The 22,441-nt window shown below is 41.4% G+C and overlaps 1 protein-coding gene across 5 annotated transcripts in view; it reads right to left on the reverse strand.

The window, feature by feature from the left end:
* Nucleotides 1-22,441, reverse strand: part of EVL (Enah/Vasp-like) — a 117,898-nt gene that overhangs the window by 68,822 nt on the left and 26,635 nt on the right. For 4 of the 5 annotated variants that reach the window (XM_083862597.1, XM_083862595.1, XM_083862596.1 and 1 more), the window contains exon 1: nucleotides 8,552-8,716. The exons of the other annotated variant lie outside the window; for it this stretch is intronic. In XM_083862597.1, the coding sequence (XP_083718723.1) occupies nucleotides 8,552-8,562 (11 nt within the window). In that variant the 5' untranslated portion in view covers nucleotides 8,563-8,716. Of the gene's footprint in view, nucleotides 1-8,551; nucleotides 8,717-22,441 lie in introns of those variants that run through there. 5 annotated transcript variants of the gene reach the window in all.

Raw genomic sequence — 22,441 nt, forward strand, 5'->3', positions numbered from 1 at the left:
AAAAACAAAAAAATCAGGAAAGAAAACAGTGATTTTGCTGCTTATTGCTTATTACTTAAAACTTCTAAAGAGAAAAAAAAAAAAAACAAACAAAAAACCAACAGAAACTACCAGTACTACTTTGAACATATGTTTTATAAGAGACCTGCTAATCCTTTGAATGTGATCTGTTAAATTAAAGCTGACATGTCATGTGTTCACAGACTTAAAAAACCTCCTGTACGCTTCTGTTTTGAACCAATAATCTATTTTATATAAAACACTACACCCTGAGAAATAACCTGCATCACATAAACATTATGAAAACTGTCCAACAGTATGAATGCTCTATTTGTTTTATGTATCTACTGGCAAGCAAAGCCTTTTACATTTGCACGAAAACCTACCAATATTTTATAGCTTGCTGACAAAACAAACGTGACACTCACAGCTGAGTTATACATTCAAAACTGGAAGCAAGCAGACCTTGAACCAAAAGCCATGTTAGGTAAACTGAAGAAATCAATTAAGTTAATCCAGCTGACGCCTAATACCCAGACCCACTGACGCACTTAGAAGTCCCAGAAAACACGGTGCAAAACACACAGGAACGCTTTTCTCCTTCATCCTAGCAGCAAAGAAAGTGGGGAAGGGGAATCCATGAGCGTGGATGCATGCCAGTATTAAAGTACATAACTACTATTTTGTATAGTGTAAATAACTATTTTCATCCTTTAGAGTCCCAGAAATTCCTTAATACATTACCTCTTGTTTATTAGTCATATCCGGACTAATATGCATATAGAGAGTCATAATAAAACACACCCTTCAAGGGCAATAAATGCCACTGGCAAATACTGTGACATGTCAATACAAGTCAGAATTTCTGTTCCTCTCTCCTGACTTCTCAGACACTTTTCTTATACCAGAGGAGTACAAGTTGAAGAAAAAAATGAATCTTGCAAATTTTGGAGATTTGAGATCTTTAAATGTAACAGGGAATTTCAACAAGAAAATAGTGCACCTTATGATGCATTTATGATTCAGTTCGTGCATTTAAATGAAACCGTTGAGATCTACGTCCTGCAGAAACTTTAAGTTCATGACTGTCCTGTTAACTTTAGATCTATTTATAGGTATATACACCTCCTTTCTTGAGCCCAAGCTATATTTAATAATTTTCGACAATGCAACAGCAAGTGCTTAATCCGCTTTGCACACAAATCCTTTTCCTCCCTCTTTGTTTGGGTTTGCCTTCCTAGCACGCACACACGCGCACACACACACACACACACAGAAATAAAGGAGAAGCTCCTGAGTGATGCCAAACCATGTTGCTGCACTGCCATTGTGCCAAATTACACCACTTGTAAATTATACCAACTGCTGCACACCCAAACCTGCCTGACCCCATCACTGTCATCATTTTAATGAAAGGGAGCACGTTGCTTCAAGTATTAAGAGGATCTGGGTTGATTACAGCAGCAATTTTCATTCATTTCTGATTTGTGGGTCTCAAAAAGATTTCCAAGGCAGATGTATCCCCCATGGTACACTAAAGCCTACTGACTCTGGCTTGTTTTGTCAATCACTCTGCACAGCCTCCAGGTAGCCCACAGACCTCCTCCAGGCTGTGGGTAAGAGCCTGGAAAGTCTTCAGAGGATTTATAGAGGGAGCACTGATGCTAGTAGACATCTCTATAAAGAACAAGGTAGGAAAATTCAGAATAAATTGTATTTTTATTACATATCATAGAAACAGCTAAATTCTGTTACCAGAGCAATATATTTAGATCAGAAGGACTAAACATTATTTTATTTATATTGTTCAGAATTCATAATATCCAGCTCATCCACCAGTTGCTTTGTGAGATACCTGAGAACAGCTCTGCCTCTGCTGATATACTTACCCAGCAAACACCTCTCCCTTCTGTTTCTTAAGGTACTCTAATGTCTTGTGGCAGCTCCTCCATATCTGACACGAGCAGCTGAGGGATTTGAGCTCCTTCCAGCCTGCCTAATCCTCCAACTGCTGCAAAAGCTGCAGCCTGGCAGCAGTGGCAGCATTGCCTGCATCCTCCAGACCTGCTGGGGGACATCCTCAGTCTCCCTTGGATTCACAGATGGGGAGAATGGGAGAGAAATATACCAGCAAAACGGCAGGTACACTGGATTGCCTTTGTCATGTGGAAGTGGAAAGACTAAAAATAATCCCCAGTCGTGTGGATGGATGGTGGCCTCCTGCCCTTGCTACCAAGGTGTTTTGTGCTACTTCCAGCTCCAGAGGTGGGGGGAGCATCACCTGCCCAGGGCACAGCAATCCCCTGCCCCCTGAGCTGGGAGCTCCAGCAAAAAAATTGTTCCTGGGAGAGTCACACTCAGCCAGTGTGACACCACGTCCTCCTCCTCAAGCCTTGCCAAGCACTACAAGTCCTGCTGAACACTAAAATAAGTGAGAGCACATCACTGGCTTCACCAGAGCAAGCCTGAAACCCAATACTCTCTCCATTTCAGATGAATTTTGGAATCCATGATTACCACGAGGTGCTAAATTAGTCAAAATTAATTAAATTATCCTTACAACAAAAAGACTACACCTAACCATCAGGACCTGAGGGCCTTAACACAGCATTACTCACAATGCCACACCCAGATACAGCAACTCTGCCTTCAGGCTTTGCTGCCACCAAAATCAGCAGCAAAGGACCTGACACTGTCCTGTGGCTGAAACACAGACCTCAGGAGCAGGGTTTGATGCATGACAACCAATTGCTACTGTGACATAAAGCAACAACACATCAGGCTGGATCGCTGCTCTCCCGCAGTCAATGGAAGTTTTTCATCATTCATTCAAATGGAAACAGGATTGAGCCTGTTATCTGGCCTCCAGTAAAATAACAGAAAGGAACATAAAACACGAGGGGAATCCTTTCCTGCAAAGCACTTCATCAGTCTTTCAACATCCAAAATGCCTCCAGGGACCCATTGCTAGCTTGCTGTCTCACCCTAAATGGAGGTGTAACTCTTTATCCTGCAGACTTTCTACTCTTCCTATGCATAAAAGGCACAACCATCCCACTGCTGCTTCAAGAGGCTTCTCTGGAAACAGCCCAGAAAATGATCCCTTTATAAAGCTCACTGAGAATCTCTGTATTACTCCCTGTACATTATTTTAAACACCAATCAAGCAGCAGTGGTTTCACAAATGTCCAGAAAAATTTTTGTTATTTTTAGGACCATACATCACTGATACTTATGTCAACTACATGTGACAGGTTATAAATGTGGGGCTTAGTAACACAATTTTGAGTAGCCACATTCCTTCTCCATGGTAAGAGTCTGTTATATATTAGTATTTATATGAAAAATAATGCTTGCACACTTCTAGAACTTGCTTTATTTTCCTAATATGGTGAAGTTACTGAAAATTTGGTATTTGATGGAGGCCCATCAAATTTCACACACATCAAATATTAGGAATTCTCCTACTGATATTTTATTTTACATTAACATGCAGTCAGACTCATCCACCTGAGTTCCCATCATAGGTATGTATAAAAATATGTAAAAATTGAATAGTAGAGAGGTCTTAATTATAAAATTGTTCAGGTTTGTGCACAACATCTACTCCAATTTGCTACACTTTATTATGGGGCAGATTAAAGACATCTTATTCAAATGGAGATGGGAGGGGGACCCCAAATCCTAATATTCACCCCTTTTTATTCTACATCTGTGGGATAGCAAACCTCTGCACTAGTACCATTTGTTTGCATGAAGTTAAAGAGAGTCTGCTTAGTTTTGTTCACAGGTGATACCTAAAATCGAGTGTTCATAGTTGAGATTTACAGAATATTGTTTCAATACTAAACAACTGTAAATTAAGAAAAAAAGCTTGGGGATAAATATTATTTGTTTCATTCTGTGTGACACATTTTGACCCACTCTCATCCATCTCTTCTGTGTGTTTAATCTTCAAAAATCAGCAGATTGGTTAAGCTGGATTTAACCCTTGTTGAAAGGGTCAGCATTGACCTTTCTTGCCCAGCCCTGGTGAGAGTGTGCAGCCACTTTTGAGACAGAGCTGCAGGGAAGATGCCTTTGTCCTGGAATAACCCTCCTCTCCTCTTCCACCTGTTCAGAACCTGAAAAACACAGTCCTTGCCTCCTGGCTTTTAGTAAGCATATGATTACCGAGATCTACAGCCACAAAAGAGCCACAAGTGAATATGAAATAGATAACACCAGTAATCTTGGGAAAATAAATACCTGTATTTTTTGTGGATTATCACATGACACTTAATGCGGTGGCTTGACATGATCTGACTGACTGCAAGTAATTAAATAGGAGGAAGAAATATAGGAGGTGAGGGGTAACCAAATGACAGAAATTACCATGGAGGTTGGTAGTGGAGGAGCCATGGTTCAAATAGAGAAAAGCCCTCCTGCTTCACTCTGCCTAGCCCAGTGGGTTATCCAAATATACAAGCAAGAAGCTCAGGCTGGAACGGCAAAAGACCTGTCATAGAGAATAAACAGGAAAAAAGAGAGCAAACCATAACATTTGGAGGAGTGTCTGGATCTGAACGGTCTCTAAGGCTTTTCCCTCTTGTTCCAGACTGAGGAAAAGTTGAGCGGCCAAGCTGCACTGTGCTCCTTCCCTGACCTGTTTTCTCTACTTACACGGTTATCCTCTTAGGAATAAAACTTTTGCAGAGCTTGGTACTGAATGACTGAGCCCCCTCTGACCAGCAGCACTGTGCAGAACCTGCCATGGTGCAGGGTTACCCCAGTCCTACCCTGGACCCCTGTCCATCACCAAACCACCCAGAGGTCACACCTCTGGGGCAATGGGAGAGGTTTAAAATACTTTCTCCTAGAGCCAGGACAAGGTCATACAACTTTTGGAGGGTCACCAAATCATGCTCACAAAAGGTGTAACAAATATGCACAACCAGCTAACTTTGGGACCAAACACCTAATTCTGTGGGCTTTACTCCAGCAATGCCAGGTGGACCTGGACACTTCCACTGTCCTTCATATTTACACACACCACTATGTCCTTGGGACAGACATTCCCTTAGAATAAACTCTGAAAGCTCCTTGATAGAAATCAAGATCTCATGCTTTGAACCTATTAGGGATCTACCTTGTTTCAAGTTGCTCATGATTCTTTCATTTTCAAAGATGCTATTTTCTGGTATTCATAGAAAAGGTAAACAGCTGTTTATACATTTACCCTATTTTTCATTCCAGCTCCCATACATCCTCCCTCAATATTTATATTATTCATAATTATAAGTTATTTTAGACTGATCTAATCACTCTTATTGGTGTGAGAAATTGTAGATACTACTTAGCACCAGCCTTGCCTTACGAAACCGCAGCCCAGAGAATATGGGAGAAAACGTACAAGTCATTTAGCACATCTTACTCTACCTGTCCACTGAGTTTGCTCACAGAAGCCACACTTGCGTGGTTGAAAATGACATGCAAGAAATTGCTGATGCTGATTTAAGAAGATGACAGAATACTCTCAGTGTCAGCTTAAACAGCTAATGTACATCCAAAATCATGTATATAGAGATGTGTGATCTGTGCAGATCTGTGTTAACCTCAGAATTAGCAAGCTACACGTCATGTTCCTGCAGCATTTTAAAGTGTACTTCAAACACTAATATACTAATTTGCTAAACATTTTAATAGCCTTCACTTTGATAAATATAATAATGATGGGATGCAGGGAAAGTGTTTCAGTAGTAACCTGAAACAATGGACATTTCTCTCTGACCACTGGATTTAGAGAACAAAAAGCCTGAGAGACCCTCTGAACACAAGACAGGTCATTTGGGCTTACATGGAGACCACAGCTGAGATCTGAGCTCGTTACAGATAAAGCTGCTGTAGTGCAGTGGCTCTCCAGCCTTCCCACCAGAGATTCACCACCAGCTCTGCTCACGATCTCACTTCTCCTTGGGAGCCTCATTTCTCCAGCTCAATGTCAGTTGTACTTCTGACTCTTTCTGGGACCCCCTGTTTCAAAGTCTACTTCCCTCTACAACCAAAATTGCAGCACAGCCAGTGTCACCATCGTTCACCTTTCTCCCACAGCCCTGAGAAACTTCCTCAAGCAATGCAGCAAGACCTCATAGCGAAAATACAGAATTTAGCCACTTGATCACACCAAAGAGCAGCCCCAAGGGGGCTTTATATCCAGAATAGCACTTTTAATCCTCAATGACACACAGATGCTTGACTATTTTATAGCAGACATTTAAATAGTAGAAGTCACACTCTCATATGTAATATGAAGGTGGCACAATGACTACCTTCAGTTGTTTTCTGAGTTCCATTTCCTGAAAAACCAACCCATGGACCCAGTGGTCAGAAGTTCTCAATTTCCACTTGCTCCTGGTTGCCTGCCTGTGCAGAGAGACCTACCCAACAGTGTTGCCCTTGCTCCAAAGAGCCTGAAGTGAAGCCCAGATCCCAGAGAAGCTGCTATTTTTTGGTCTCCTGCTCAGGCTTGCACATCCACATTGCAGATGTTTTGGTGCTGGAGTTTGTCTGCACTGCCAGAAGGAGATGAGCCTTTTGCACTGAGCATCTGCTGAAGGTGCCTGCCCATCACCTTTCTCCACTGTTAAACTCTAGCATCTAACTGTTAAACTCTAGCATCTAAACAGTTTAATATTAAATAGTTACAAGAAAATAGTAAAAATATGAAGCCTCCTTCATAAGCAGCTCTCAAAAGGACTGACACTGTTCAATAAAGTCATGACACACCTGAAAGACAAATACATATTTTACAGAGCAGGAAATGGAAATATTGGTACATAAAGTGCTATCAAAAGTAAGATAAACACCAGTTCACCTCCATAAAGAAGAATATTCAAAAGTTACTTTCTGTTAGGAATAAGACATTAATTTTGAATTCTCCCTTACTACATTGGCATACAAAGTGGGAACTGCCTTGTCCAGTATCTGCTGCAGATACCCACAATAGATATTATCAGCTGGAAACCAGAGAAGAGAGTTTATGAAGCACCCAGGTTGCACACTAAGCCAGGTCTTTGGCAGATGAGTAGCTAAATTTGTGAACAGGCACACAATCCTGGCATGACCGGAGAAACTTGCATAACCTTCTGTCACCTCTCAATGCTCTTGCGCATGGGAAAAGTGAGTAGAAATACAAAAAATTATACAGTATGCAAAACAAGACTGCAGCAGAACAGATATTTCACCTGGGCCTGACTGTCAGTCTGGAACAGCTCAGCCCTCAGCACTGCCAGCCAAAGTCTGTGATGGGTCCTGACCTCTTGGTGCCCGCCACGGCACTTAAATAGCACATCTGCCAATCAGGGGAGATTTGGGGCCAGCAGAGAGGCCACAGATTGATGCCCTTGTAAGCCAGCACATCTGCTTAGTTTATGTTGCTGAGATTTTTAAACCATGCCGTGTTGTTAATTTTAACCCATCTCTCTTCTGGTAGGTTTTGCACACTGAAGCGTAAGAATTCAAATGACTCTAAGGGGAACTCCAGTTATCAGCATCTCAGCCTAGCAGGTTAAGAAATGCTTAAAGAGATCTGCTTTGCAAAAGGCACTTCACTGACGAAGTGGTAAGATTAAGAGAAGTGCCACTGCTGCTGGGCATTGCTGCCAGGCCATGCTCCAGGAAACTTTTCCTTCCAAGTTCTAACATCTGACTGCTAATGGAGTCTCCTAATGGAGGAACTTCACTGCTTCATTAATGCTTTGAATCATACAAAATTTCCTTCTGTGGAGTGGGGTTCACTGTCAGACTTTACCACCTTGAAAATACACTTTGGGAGTTCCTAAAAGTAAATATCAAGTAAATACTTAGAAGTTCCTAAAAATAAGTCAAGTAAATGGCCTGGAGAAACACCAGAAACTCAATTAGACAAAAACAGTAAAAAAGCAACTGGACTGGATCAGGTTGCTATTAATATAAACTACTTCCCTTCCCCCTTAAATTACAGAAATAAAAAAGAAGAAGTACCTAATAGTGTAAAATACGAATTATGAAAAACCCAAAACCGAACTGTCAAGTGAAAATACATGACTGAGAGCTCTCACTCATGGGCCAACCATATCTGTATTTCAGGAGAATGATTCCTCAAATCAAGGCTTTGAAAGATCATAATCATAACTAATGACCAGGAAAGGCAGACTCGTAAGTGAATAGAGGAAATCAACATAAAGATCTTTCATTAAAGCTGACATCACTTTGCCTTGGTTACCCTTAAGTCCCAGAAGAAATGTAAATAAACCTGTGACAATTCCCCTCGAGCTGATGCAGGCAGATCAGGAATGAAGAAACGCTCGTTTCATCAAGTCAGCTTCTCCCTCACTGCCAGGGGATGCATATTAATGTAGCATTGCCATAAAAGCTTAATTACCATTTTATACAATTATAAATTATCCTACCAGGCTATAACCAAAACACAAACCTTCTGTGTTTATCACAATACATGCTCTCCTTCACATCCAGTCACATTAATTCTGGTCAACAAATTCCCTGCCAACAGGCACAGTCCCCAGATACTTACGTGCCTGCCATGGAGGAGGACCTGGTCAGGCAGTCCCACAGAGGGATATGCTCAAAGCCGGCACGTGTGCTCAAATCCAAATATTCTATTTCACCTGAGCAGAAGACAAATTTGGCAGGGAGACAAACCAAGAGCCTCTATGAAAGCTGGTTATCAAGCAAAACAGGAAAGGGAAGCGCTATAGAGAAAGCAGGAGGGCAGGAAATAACATTTACATAGCAGGGGCGTGGAAGGGACTTTAAAGAAGAAACGTAATAATTTCTTATAGCCGCTTTACTGAGAAAAAGGGCAAACAATATAGATTAAGATTAGATGTGCCATTGTCGCCTCATTGGAGGCATGGATATCAAAAACTTCTCACGCATTTTCTCAAGGCACGGGTTCACTGTCCAAGAAAAAGCAAAAGCAAATAAAGCTCAGACCCAGAAGAAAGAAATTGCTGTTATTCATTTATGGCACAGGCGTTTACACAACGCAGAACCAAACCCAGGGGCCCCGGTGGTACTGAGGGCCCTGCACAGCCTGGCAGCCAACCTGGCATCCTGCTGAGGTCCAGCTCCAGCCCAAAACTTCAACTGGCACAGCAAGGTGCAAATTTTACCTCTCTCACCTACTTAGATGCCTTTTGCACATCTGCACAACTTGACCTGGAGCAGAGGACACAGAATGCAGACACCAGGTAACTTCCCAACGCACCCCACAAACTGCAGAGCTTCTCAGCTCTTGAAGAACTGCTGGAAACACAGTCAGGAGCCATGATTTTACCATGAGGCACACAGACTTTCTCTGGGAGTCAGCACTAGAGGCTCTGAAGTCTCCACTAATGAGAGCAAAACCTGCAGAGCCCTGGGGAGACCAGCCAAGGAGATCACACAATTCCTGACGTCCTTGCAGTACTTTCAGAGTGCAACATACATTTGTAAAACCTTAGATCCCTGTTTAATATAGCAAAAAGAGAGATGTGTAAGAAATGGGCTGAATTTGGCAAGGTACACCAGTTACATAAACCCTTCAGTGCAGTTTCTGCTGGGGAGCAAGGACTGCAAATGCTGCTCCACCTAAGCAGAGGAGCAGAGCACTTTTCATCTTCACTGTTCTCCTGTTGGAAGGGATTACTTTCATGGTCCAACTGAAAGACCTACAGAAACTGCTGCTGAAATGGCATCTAGTGAAAACATGGGCATCAAAATCTGGCTGCTCTCACAGTTGGTAGTACATTGCCTGTTCAGCTGCTACTTCTGGTTCCTCTGCAGAAAATCTCTATATGACTGAAGAGTTTCAGTTTTCTGATGAGGGAGTTTAAAAGCCAACAAGAATTAAAGTTCTCACTGACATTTAAACACAGCTTTTTCTGTAGTGCCTTCTTTTTTTTATCTTTTTATTTCTTTCTGTTTAATGAAGCATTTTATTATCACTTTCTTGGGATTTCAATTTGCCTGCATTTTCCTACTACATCTTTCTGCTTTGAGATCTGTGTGGATGTTGGGCACTACCTTGTTTCATTCAGAAAATCCTGCTTTTCATGAACTTAAAATTTGACGTTACTTGGGGTCAAGTGGCAGTTCCTCTGTATAGCTCACACACTGCTTGGACTATAATTGTAGAGTTATTCAGTGCAAACAGTACTTTACTGCATGTATTAGAAAAGGACATCACCTGAAAAATGCATCTCCAAGTAAGTACAGACACAAATAACTAATGGCCCAGATTAGCCATGCTGGCTCCACTGTTCTAGGCAGAAGATACAGGAAGATGGACTAAACAAAGATCTGTGGAGCCTTTTTATTTGTCTGTTGTCATGTGTCTGAGATAGATATGGTTTTGGGGGGAAGGAGACAGCACTTATGAGATAGAATAATTTCCCTGTTAAATCAAGCACGCATTACTCTCCTTACACACAAGTATCAACTGCAATAATATCAGCTAGAAAACCCTGGTTTTAAAGATTTGGTTCTCCTGAACAAACACCTTTGAGCACACCTGGAAACTCCCAGCCTCCCCCCTCCTGCTAGCACCATGCATGCTGAAAGCACAGCAAAGAGCAGGTCACTACTGACACGTCCAATGTCACCCTAGGAAATAGTGACAGTGAGTAGGACAAAGCCCAGGGCTGCCTTCCCATGCCCTTGTCATAAGCCAAATTAATTTCATTAAGCACCACAGCATACATTCCAGCAGAAGTGCCTCTAATCACCTCTTTGCATTGCTAAAATGCCTCCATGGCCCTGCACTAGAAAGGGAGCACTTAGAAGGACACAGCACTCTGTGACAAATGACACATAAGACCGAGTAGCTGACTTCCATCCAGTCCTCACAAAGAACCATATGTTGGATAAACAGATTATTTCAGTCATGTGCTGAGATCTGTGTGAGCAGATCAGGATTCCTAAACACAGAAGCGAGGCTTTAGTTGCAATTAAGGGAATATTCCCATAGGTTTCCAAGCAGCACGTCTGCTGGCCATGAACTTGGCTTTCATGTCCCAAAGACTCCCAAGTGTTGTATTTGCTTTCTTTTGGAGAGTTTCATTACCACATGATTTGTGATTTGTACAAGACAATAATGTCATATATTTTCAATCCTTAGAGCTATAGGCTGAGCCAGAAAGGTGAGTGCCTCAGCCTCAAAATGACTCATCTCCAAACACAAAACCCAGACTGTTTTTAAGAATGAAATGAAGCACTGTAGAATATGTTGCTTATACTATTTAAAAAATAAGAATCACAATTATAATATAAAACTGTACCCACCTCAGGTAGACATGAAAATATAGAAAATATTTTTTTCTTAATAAGCACGTTTCTGACCTTCCAAGTAACTATTTATACTTACATATCTGCTTGGTTTAGTTCTCTGATATCCTCAAAAGGCATCATGTTATATTGCACAAATTTCAAAATTTGCATATGGCAAGTCTTTCATTTAACGATTTCATGATTAAGAAATCTGCAAGCTCCCACTGAAACAGTGCACTCAGATTTCATAAACTACAAGACAGTTTCATGAATATATGCACAAATGATATGCAACAGCATATAAAATATGCAGTTATATATTCAGATTTGTAAATCTAATTTCACAGCTGTTAATAGTCTTTGAATGTAAGACATTTCCTCATACACTGAGATTTGCAACTGTTAAACATGCTGATGAGGCAGAAATAAATTCCTTGTCCTCAGAAAGTTTAACCCTATATGTTAATATATGCTCTTGCTCTCCCAAATCTATTTTTTCCATGCTCCCCACTCATTTGAAAGGTGCAAGAGAGAAACCAGACAGGAGACTAAAATGTACTTATTTACTATTAGAAGAGTTAAAAATGTGCAGTGAGGTGAGGTGCCAGCTGTCACTTTGACAGCAAAACAATTCATTCTGCACTGAGCATATTTTAAAAATGAGTCTTTTTGGGGATATTAATTTAGGATGCAACCCCATCAACTGCTGAGGTCCAAGGAAGTCTTTCCATGGATTTCAGAGGGACTAGATTTAGCCCTTTGTTTAGACCCATTCAAGTAGTGATAAATAAACATATGTCAGGAAAAGAAAACTTGTGAAGGCCATGAGTTATGCAGGATTTGGGAAGCCCTGTCTTTCCCTTCTGGGAAGCCCCTGGCTCTCAAGTCATGCCATGCCCTTTGCTAAGATGATTTCATCTCACCCTCACTCCACAGAGGGAGCAGCCAGGACTCACCTGCTTCCAAGGGGATGTTTTGGCTGATGCAAACAGCTTAGGTATTGCCTCAAGGAAATAACTGTATTGCAAAGAATTAACTCCGTGGCTGCCTTCAATTTTCCTCTCTATAAACTGTGATGAGCAGCGGGCAGCAAGCCCAGACCCCACGGTAAGCAGCATGGAACAAGTTATAGACCATATGGAGAGAAATAAACTGCCACTTCATACACAGGGTATCTATAATGCTTTTTTTGCTTGAGTCAGCTAATTGTACATCCGCAAATCAGCACATTTATAACAAATGGAGCATTGTGATATCATGGGAAATCTATTTAATATGATCAAAGTCTGCCAGGAAAAGTTCCCCCGAAATTATGAAAGTACTTAAGAGTCCTGAGTGCTGGGGACATTTTACAGTCCTTATTAAACAAACATTTTCACATTGTTTCATGGCAGCTGGTGGTACCAAGGGCTGTGTCTTCTGAGGCTCCATGTCAGCAGTCTCACTGCAGCCACCAGCATGGGCATGTCCCTGCTGCAGAAGGTGCAGAAGGCACCTCTGTACCTATAGTTAGAACCAGCCACACCACCCACACCTGCTCCAGCAGCAGGCAAAGAGCAGCTACTGTTCCCACCAGCACCTCAGCTGAGGCATACCATTTCCTTTCTTTTCAAGAAGCTGAGATTCACAGTGTTGCAAACTCTCTTCTGCGCTGCAGACTTGAAGGGGTGTAGTTAGCTTTTCCACATAACATTTTTTTTATGTTAAAGCTTAGCAATGCCCTTGATCTAAAGAGCCATTAGACATGGTCTGAGTGTAAATATAAACTTACTTGGGGAATCAGCTGAAAAACATTCTCATATTTATGTCACCTAACATATGCTACCCCCCAACATTGCTCCACAGCTTCCACAGCTGATGTATTTTCACCTTCAGCTTGCATTTTTCCTTAAACTTTAGTAAACATGAGGAATGGTTTTAGCAGCTGTAGGCAGTGGCCCTTTCAACTGCCTACATAACTTTTTTGTAGCTCTTGATTTATGGGGTGCTCATGTAAATTTCTGGGGTTTGTATTTTAAACAAGAAATACCAACTTCACAACAGTCATAAAGCAAGGCTAGCAGCTTCTCACTCAAAACTAGCACTGCCTCAATTCTTAGCTATTTAATGCTATCCACCTTTAAGAAATGCAATCTAAGCATCATGTTTTACTGCACAAATAAGGTACTTGTATAATGAGACAGCTCTATCCCATGTTATGGGCACCATAACCCCATGGAAGGGTTTCTATCACAAGCCTTTCAGAGGCACAGGGGTGGGTGAGGTACAGCCCAGCAGGTGTGAAGATAAGGGGAGGATTTCTGATGTAAGGGATGCTGGAGTAAAGAGAAGGCACATGAATACAGCTTAAGGGACTGGAGGGGAAGCAGCTGACCAAAAACCAATCACACATAACTGTATTTTTATCACTTGAAGTTCTCTAAAGGCACGTGCCTGTCTGATGTTCAGATCATAGCATTTATCAGGATACTGAGGTAGTTCTGCATGAATCAATACCTTCATTATTCTTACTGAAGTTGATGGCAAAATTTCTATTAGCAATTAGCCATTCCAGCTGCAGCAGAAACTTATCTTTTATATCACCTGTGCTGTCAGTTAGGCAGTAGAACAAGGTAAATTATATGGTCTGTTGAAGCCTCATCTTAAATCCACTGTTTGCAGTGATGGACAATGAATGTTGCCCTGATATTTGCAGATACACTTTCGTTGGGAAGAATAACAAATTATTGCTGGGCCCAAACAACAAGCTGCACAACTGAGCCATAGTGTTGATTTAGATTAACTATCTTCATTCTGATAAAATTTGAATATTGCAGATCTGAGTGTTTGTAGTGTTCCATTACAGAAAAGGTGAAACTCTCTTCAAGGTGGGCACCAAATGTCAATTAAGTCTGCTCAAAAATCTGTATTAATTGTGGAAATCAGTGTGGGAGGATGTCTCCTAAATTTCACAAGAAGAATAATTTTCAGATTATTTTAGTAAAACTAAACACAAGGACAGCTAGCAAATGGAGATGTGTAGTATGCAAATCCTTTGTCCAAAACTACCAACAGTACTTATTAAAACAAAAATTATCCTGGCAGTCCCTTTTTTCCCCCTTTCCCTCCTTCGATTATTTATTGGCAAAGATTTTTCCCATTGCCTGGCAGATAAAAAGATTTTATGAGAACAAGATTCTTCAGCACATTTGTGCACCAGACTTGTTTCTGCACAATGTTTGTCAAATAATGGCAGAAGTATTCTTGCTTTACCATGATTTTTATCCTTTTTCTCCTAGCAACCTTCTCTCCTTATCTCTTCCAAAATGATTTTCTTGACCGTGTTATGTCCTCTGTGACTTTCCCACCACCATGCAGGGACACCATAAAATGCCTCTTTGCAGGAGTTGGGCATCTACTAAACACGTGCAAGCTGGCAGTAAATTGCTGCTCAGCCTGACTGTGCCCTGCCTTTGCCTCACAAAGAACACCAGATTGAATCACCCTTCTCTCCATCCACTTGGTGAGTGTCATAAACCAGTGACTTTCATTCCTCTGTCAAACTAGGCAAACACTCCTGAATCTCCTGGTCAGTTACTGGGAGAGTGGTAGAGAGAAGGAAGAGGACGGGCAGACCAAGAGGTGAAGCAACCACATAAACCTTATTTTCTTAGGAGAGCAAGCTAAAGACAGGTTGGTAGGGAGGGTCTCCCAAAGAATCGCTGCTCACCTCCACTGGTACCCTCACCAGTTTGTCCATCTGATGACCACCAAACCCTCCACAATGGCATTCACAGTTCCTTTCAAAATCAGCATCAGAATTACATACCTTTTCCAAAAGTGCAACTTTCTAGTTGTCTGGCTTTTTTTTCCACTGTCTAAAACATGTAGGGGTATTGTCAGCACTTCAGACTTGTCAAAAGATAACCCTTAACACAAAGCTTAACACAAATATTTAGCCCTTGAGCCATTACACAGACTGGGAATGTTCAACAGCCTCTACCTGTGTCAAGACGTGCTTTTCATAATAATACCCTATAGTATTTATAACAGGCCTGAAATCTTTAAAACTGTCCTTTTGCATTACTGATACAATGTTTTGGGGGACAAATTAAAAAGAGAAATTAAAACCACTCACAAGTCAAATCACAAATTACAGGAAGCACAGGTAAGGGAAAGGATACAGAGGATGGGGAAAGTTTCAGTAGTAACTCAGTTCACTGTTCCTTCTAATGGCTTTCTGAACCTTCTACAGCTCCAGCATCTCCCAGGATCACAAATTCAGGACTGAGGCAAGGTCATGGAGGATTTCTAGGGAATAAGATAACACCTGCAGTGCATCTTCTATAGGGCCAGTGTTAAGGCAGCCCATCCTCTACAGTAATGCTAACAACCACAGCCATGTGGGATCAAAAGGCAAATTCCTCCTTCAAGTGCATTAACCATTATTTTTCAACACCATTTTCCTTAGAACTGACTGCATTTTTTGCCATGAACCTTTCTTCTTCAATATTTCTGTTTTCATTGCCTGTCTCATCTCTTTCTGCTTAGGCTAACTGGCTTGTAACACCAAGACCACAGTCCTTACTCGCTTGATAATACAACCACAACTGGAAATCAGATCTTGGATTTGGGGAACTCTCCCCTGAAATACATGATAAGTGAAAACAGAGCTTCTCTGCCTCACTCTGTGGCCTACACAGGGAATGGTTTCCAGCTCCCAGCTTGGTATTACATAGCTAGTAGACTCTATCATTTACCTGGTTTTCCATCCCTCCCCATACCTTTTCTGGATAGAGGTGTTTTGCTGTTCAGTACTTGTCCCACCTGTCCCAGAATAAGAGAAAAGGGAAAACAGAATAAAGCAAAAGCTATGAATTGGTATGCCAGCACAGCCAGATGCCTCATTCTTCTTGGTCTTTCACTTCCACTGCCACTTAAGAGTTAGGTTCACACCATTTTAAAAATTAGAATGAGACTAAAACATGCTGATAAAGATGTTTTTTATATCTTGCTTTCTATGCAAGCTCTCTTGGTCTGTGCCATGCCTGAGGCACTGTGCACACTGTTGCCATGCTCAGTGCCCAGCTCTGATTTTGGAGTCTCAAAGCACTGCAGTTTTTAATAGAACCCCTTCAGAAAACAGGCAGAATACTTCTCACTCAGCAGGATGCACATCCAAACTCATCCAGCCGGCCCTGGGTCCCAACACTCCCTGCTACATCAGTATCACACTTGCTTTGTTAGCTGACACTTGGTCAACTAAAAGTCTCTGGATGAGCATAAGGTTCAGAAAAGATAGGAGCTTGTTGCAAATTCCATTTAATGGTGCTATTTAATTCTATTCTATTCTATTCTATTCTATTCTATTCTATTCTATTCACACCCATTCAAGACAGTTTTGGGGATCTGTCTTTTCAAACTTAGCATCACCACAGGTGATCTCAGTCAGATGCCAAAAAGGAGACTCATGCTTTCCATGTGTCTGTTTGTCTTAGGCCACGGACATTATGGACATGGAGTTCAGTGGACTTCTTTGCCCTCTACAGCAGCAGAAACCATGGGCAGAGCTCTGCCCATGGCTGGAAGCAGTGTGGTTCCTTCCTTGCCACAGCAGCACTTGCAGGTCCAAAGAGGGGAGGCAGACCATGGTTTTATCAAGAGCAATTAATAGTGGCCTCTTGATTTAGTTGGTTGCATGAATGTACAAAGGAAAAGGGAGTGTGATGAAAACCCTTGGAGGTCTCTCAGGAGTCTCCTCTGCTGGAATGGAAGTTTTCTGAAACCAGAGGATGAAGGCAGAGTCTTTCTGTACAGCCATCACACCAAAGAGCCAGGAAGCCAAGGCTGAATGACTGGAGAGAATGAGAGGGGGTTTGTAGACTTAGATTTTCCTTCACTTCTTCATGCGTACATTTTACAAACACTTGCAATTCTATCATCCACTTCAGTTGCTACAAATAAGTACCTTCACTTACATTTTGACATAACCCAGCTTGAGACAAGGTTAGTTTCCAGGTGCCACACTAATATTACAGTGTTCCTCAAGCTAAATTAGGGCTCTGTTTATAACTGTGAAGCTTTAATGAGCACCCAGCTCATTATAATAAAGGATAACACAGCGTGCAATGAAGTGTGCCTTCAGAGGATGCATGGAGCTGTGTGAGAGCCAGCACTGCAGGGTGAGGAGAGAGAGGAATGCTTCCTGCTGAGCAGGGTTACCAGCAAATACCAGGGTACAGCCAGTGTGGCCAGCACCATATCTTCAGTGGGAAACCTGTGGAGATTCAGGTTTCCAAAACAGCAGAGCTCCCCAGCTCATTCCTAAAGCTACTGGCATACTTGGGAGCCATCCATGACCCTCTCTGTTCAGAGGAACAGAGAACATCAATTTGACCAAGAGTCAGAATAAGCCCTCAGGAAACAGTTGTACCAAATCAATAGAAGCCAAACTATTATGCAAACTAAGAAACTTATATTTATGTATGATGGTCTCCATATTAAACTTGTTTTATGCACACACAACAGTCACAACTATTTCATGCTTTTCATCTGCAATGTTACAGTGCACACATAAGGACATCCTTATTCAGGAGAAGAAAAGAAGAAATAGTATGCCTCAGCCTTTCAGTTTAAATTCAATGCGAAGAGGAAAACCTAATTGAAAGTCATTAATTCGTAGGTCTGTGCTGCAGTGATGAAAACAAATTAAGCCCAAGTCCGTTATTTCAGTTTCATTTGGTTTTCAGCAGTAAGATTGGGATTTCTAAATATATGTTAGGTAACACTCTAAAATCCAACAGAGACTTGGCACCTGGTATCTTGTATCTGAGCTTCATTAGAGAGCAGTGTTTATGTTGGATGTGTGTTGGATGGTTTAATTCCAGCCTACTGAAGAGCAGCCTCCAGGTCATAGATCTGCTGCAGCTAATTTGGCAGAAGCAGCACTGTCTCTTCAGAGAAGGGCAACATAAATCTGCAAATACAGCTTCTGTCTGGGGTAATGAAGAGCTTTAATTTTCTGCAGAATGACAGTCACTGAGCAAATGTAAAAAAACCCAAACCAAACAAACAAACAAAAAAAAAAAAAACCCCAAAGAGCCACGGCAGTAAAGCACAGATCCTCCAACACACTGAAAATGTCCAGAGCTTCAACTCCCCTGAGATGTCAGCACTGTGCTGGAGGCACAGCAAAAAGAGAGAAGAGACTTTTTCTCTGCAACACTGCAAGCACTTTCAGCCATTTCAGGTTTCCACCTACCAATTCAGTGTGATGAACCTTCCCCCCTCTAGTTAAAAGCATGTTTCAGCACCTTGCAGGGGTGTTCAGGAGGTGGTTTCCTTTCCCAGATAACCCTGGGAAAGGTAAAGCATTTGAGGAGTACTTTTGGCAGGCAGCAGTGGGAAGGCAGCAGGCAGAGTCCTCCACACCATTATCTTGTGGAGGAAGCAGAATATCCCAGCCCATACCCCAGGGACCAATTACAGGCAATTCTTTGGACAAAGGCTACCCCAGACAAGTAAGACATGCCCACCAGTGCCCACCAGTGCCACAAGGCTTTGGGCATACTGTGTGCTCAGGGTGGATTAGAGCAGGGATGATGGAATACTGTCCTTTATGCGCTCCACGTGCGCCAGGTTTGCCGGAGGGTAGAGGCAAATGAATATTTCATCTGTAAGGAGTCACCACACTGATCTGTGATCCCTACATGGCATTGTAGGGACATGGGCAGGAGAAAGGAAGCACAAGTGGCTATGCCAAATGCTAATGAGAACAAAATACAGAGAAACAATACCCAAAGCATTTACTGTCCATCTTTGCATATTGGCACTGTTCTTCAACGTGCTTGCCTCTGAGGAGGAAAGATTGCTGTGATCTCTCCTCTACTACTGGCACTCTCCTTCCAGAGAAACAACTAGCTGAATTAAAGCATATACAGTAGCTCATGCCAGTGTTAGCTTATTTGACTATTAATTACTCTAAGGAAAAATTGTGCTGTTCTGAAATCTGAGCACTTCCACAGGAGACTCACCAACTACTTATCCACTAAAACCCAAGATGACAAAGACAAAAAATTTATACAAAAAATCAGTTTATTAAAATATATATTTAAATAAAATTTAAAATATTTTTAAATTAAAATAAAAATGCTAAACCCATAGTCTATTTTAAAATAATTTTCTATGTATTTCTATAAAACAATTTCAGTTTTGTGAGATGCATATTGCATTGGAAGAGATGCAATCAAAGACATCAGAAAAACAAATGGGATGATCTGTAAATGCAATCATATTTTTCAGATATTCAAGACAGACAACATTATTTTCTTGATCTTAAATGGAAGATTTATCATTATGGAAATTATGCTAAATCCTACTTAAAAACAAATCAGAAAAGGCAAAACCAAACTGGTGCCTCCAGCAGAGAACCAAAACAAGGACGATGGCAATTTTTCTTTGTATCATTTTTAAGGGATAACGCTACATTTCTCTACTTTGATAACCTTCTACAACTTCCAGTACTGTTATAATTTAAACGCTCTGGAAACCTACATTTCTTGTGTTTGAATAAAACCGAAGCAATGCACTCTCTCACACAGGCCAGACCTGCACTGAGCTGGGACTGCTGGGGGAGGTTTGCTTTGCAGCTCAGGCAGACTGAATCAGTGGAGGGACAATCTCTTCGGTGTATTTCCCTTTCTGCAGTCAGCAAAAAAGCCCCACTCCAAAAACAGCATTTGTAGGTTGCCACAGGATAAAACAAACCTCAGAAACATAAATCAGGCTTAACAAAGGAGCTTCTTCTTAACATGGCTAACGGCTCGGGTTCCTCCACAGACAAAGACACTGTTTGACCTACTGCTCTAATTAGAGGAGTAGTGATGTTGACATTTGTGTTGTATAAAGCAGACATGTTAACAGCCAGAGGGAAAGCTGTCAGTGCTTCTAAAGATCACAGCATCCATGGCAATGCACAATTCAGCCTTTAAATATTCAAATAATCAATTCAATGCCTAATTTCTTTTACTGATAATAAGAAACAACCCCTAAATCAGAAAAAAACCCAAACTCCACCCAAAACCAACTCCAACTTCAATCAGTGTTAATGTTGAAAGATTAACAGGCAATACATCAATAAGTTTTATTCTGCCAAGTATTGTGTTTCCTTTCAGGTTTATATAATCCAGTTTTGTCACGAAGAAACACAAGCAACTTATACTCTCTGGGCTTTTCACTCACTATTAAAATAATACCAGCCACCAGAGACTGAGGTTTGTAAATTCATATGTGTCAGGTTCACCAAAGCAGGAAAACGGATACCACTGCTCATTTATAAATACATGAAATGTGTTTTAATTTAACTCTGATCTATTGCATCCCATTCCCTTGACATGAGATGCACCATTGCAACAGACAGGCAGTTCATGTCTTACAGATCAGAATCCCTGCAGTGAATCCTCTCTGTGAGCACTCAAACACCCCAGAATGACAGCGAGCCCTTAGTGCTGCAGCTCAATTAGCTCCAAACCCCTCCCAGATTTTTTTTTTCCACAAGATGTTGTTGATGCTCCCAAGTCCACTTTTACTCGAGGTGAAGCTGAACACCAAGTACAACAGACTGACAGAAGGTTTTGTACTGCAGTCCAAGACCAAACTTTTCCACTGTCAGCATCTCTATCCCAAAGAAAGGAGTCAGGCACAGAGATGGAGAGAGGCTCAGCATCATTCATCACATCCCACATATGATGTTGGCTTGACAGAACCCATCCTTGACACTTTTAGAGCCTGTTTTTTAATTAATTTCTGTAAGTGGATAATTGACTCATTAAGCTGAATTAGAGTGATATGATAATGCACAAACCAAAAATGTAACTATTATTTATCTCACTGTTCAGTTCAGCATTCAAAGCCACTTCAATACAATTGCTACAGCCAATGACTTCTGAAGGAAACAATTTAACATGGCAGGCATCGTGCTGTCCAAGCTTTAAAAAAGATAAAAGACATTTACGATGGTATACATTTTGTTTATACATGGATTGCACAAAATGCTTCCCATTCCTTTCTTAATGCTTTTAATTTTTTTCCCCCAGCTTTTAAAGACTGTTCCACTTTCCTTTGCATGACATCCCATGTGGCCAGCATTGGTCTAAGGGAAGGCACATGAAGATCATCCCTTTTTCCCATACAGCTCCAAACACAGCACAAGGACATTTATATATTTGTGTGTGTGTGTGTGTGTGAAAGGTAACAAGATGAACTTAAAATGCTGAAGGGATATGTGAGCCTCCAAATGTGCTTCGATGGTAGATTATGAGGAGACACACCTCTGAACAGCAGCAATGTTTTGGGTTGCTTCAGTACAGTAAAATCTATAACTTCTTTTTTGATAGTCAAGAAAAATCAAGCTTGAAATTACTCTTGTATAAAGAAGATAAGGAAACAGGGCCACAGTACACTATCCATCCCAGCAGGGGAGGGAAAGTTAACTTCATGTCATTCACTCTTCACTGCACAACTGCTGCTATTCCCTATTGATCTGCACAGTAATTGTAAGTAGCCACAGAAAGCCATTTCCAGTGCCAGGACAGTACTTACCAGAAACAGTTTTGCTGTTTACAACACTTTAGGGAAAAAGATGGAGGCATGCAGAGGAAGGAAAGAGATTCTTCCCCCTCAAATTTGTTTTATGCTGACAGAATTCCATTGACTTTGTAGGAGGTTTTTTTCCTCATTTGCAAGGACAAATTCCACTCCATTCCATGAAATTCCCTGCTCCAAAAATCAGACTACTTAAGCATAATTTTGGGGCTCTAGAGGGAGATACAACAAACACCAGGGCATAGGGTAGACATAAACATGACAGCAACAAGACATGAGGCCACAGCAGAGGGTTTGTATCTGGCTGGGCAAGAAAACAGAGCCAAGGTGGGTCACAACAGCAGGTCACTCAAGTGACCCAAATGAGTGAGGCCAGAAACTAAAAACTCCTGCTGTCCATGGAGTGACTCTTCTGCTCTCAGAGGAAGGTCTCCTAAAACACAGAGCTGAGAGAGGGATAAAAGTAACAATCTGAGAAGGGGATAAAAGTAACAATCACTTTGGGGCCAACAGAGAGAATATTTGGGAGAAAAGCTGTAGATGAACACTGCAGTAGAGAATCTAAGTATGATGT

The sequence above is a fragment of the Zosterops lateralis genome, assembly GCF_965231275.1.
Source record: "Zosterops lateralis genome assembly, chromosome: 6".
Taxonomy (NCBI): domain Eukaryota; kingdom Metazoa; phylum Chordata; class Aves; order Passeriformes; family Zosteropidae; genus Zosterops; species Zosterops lateralis.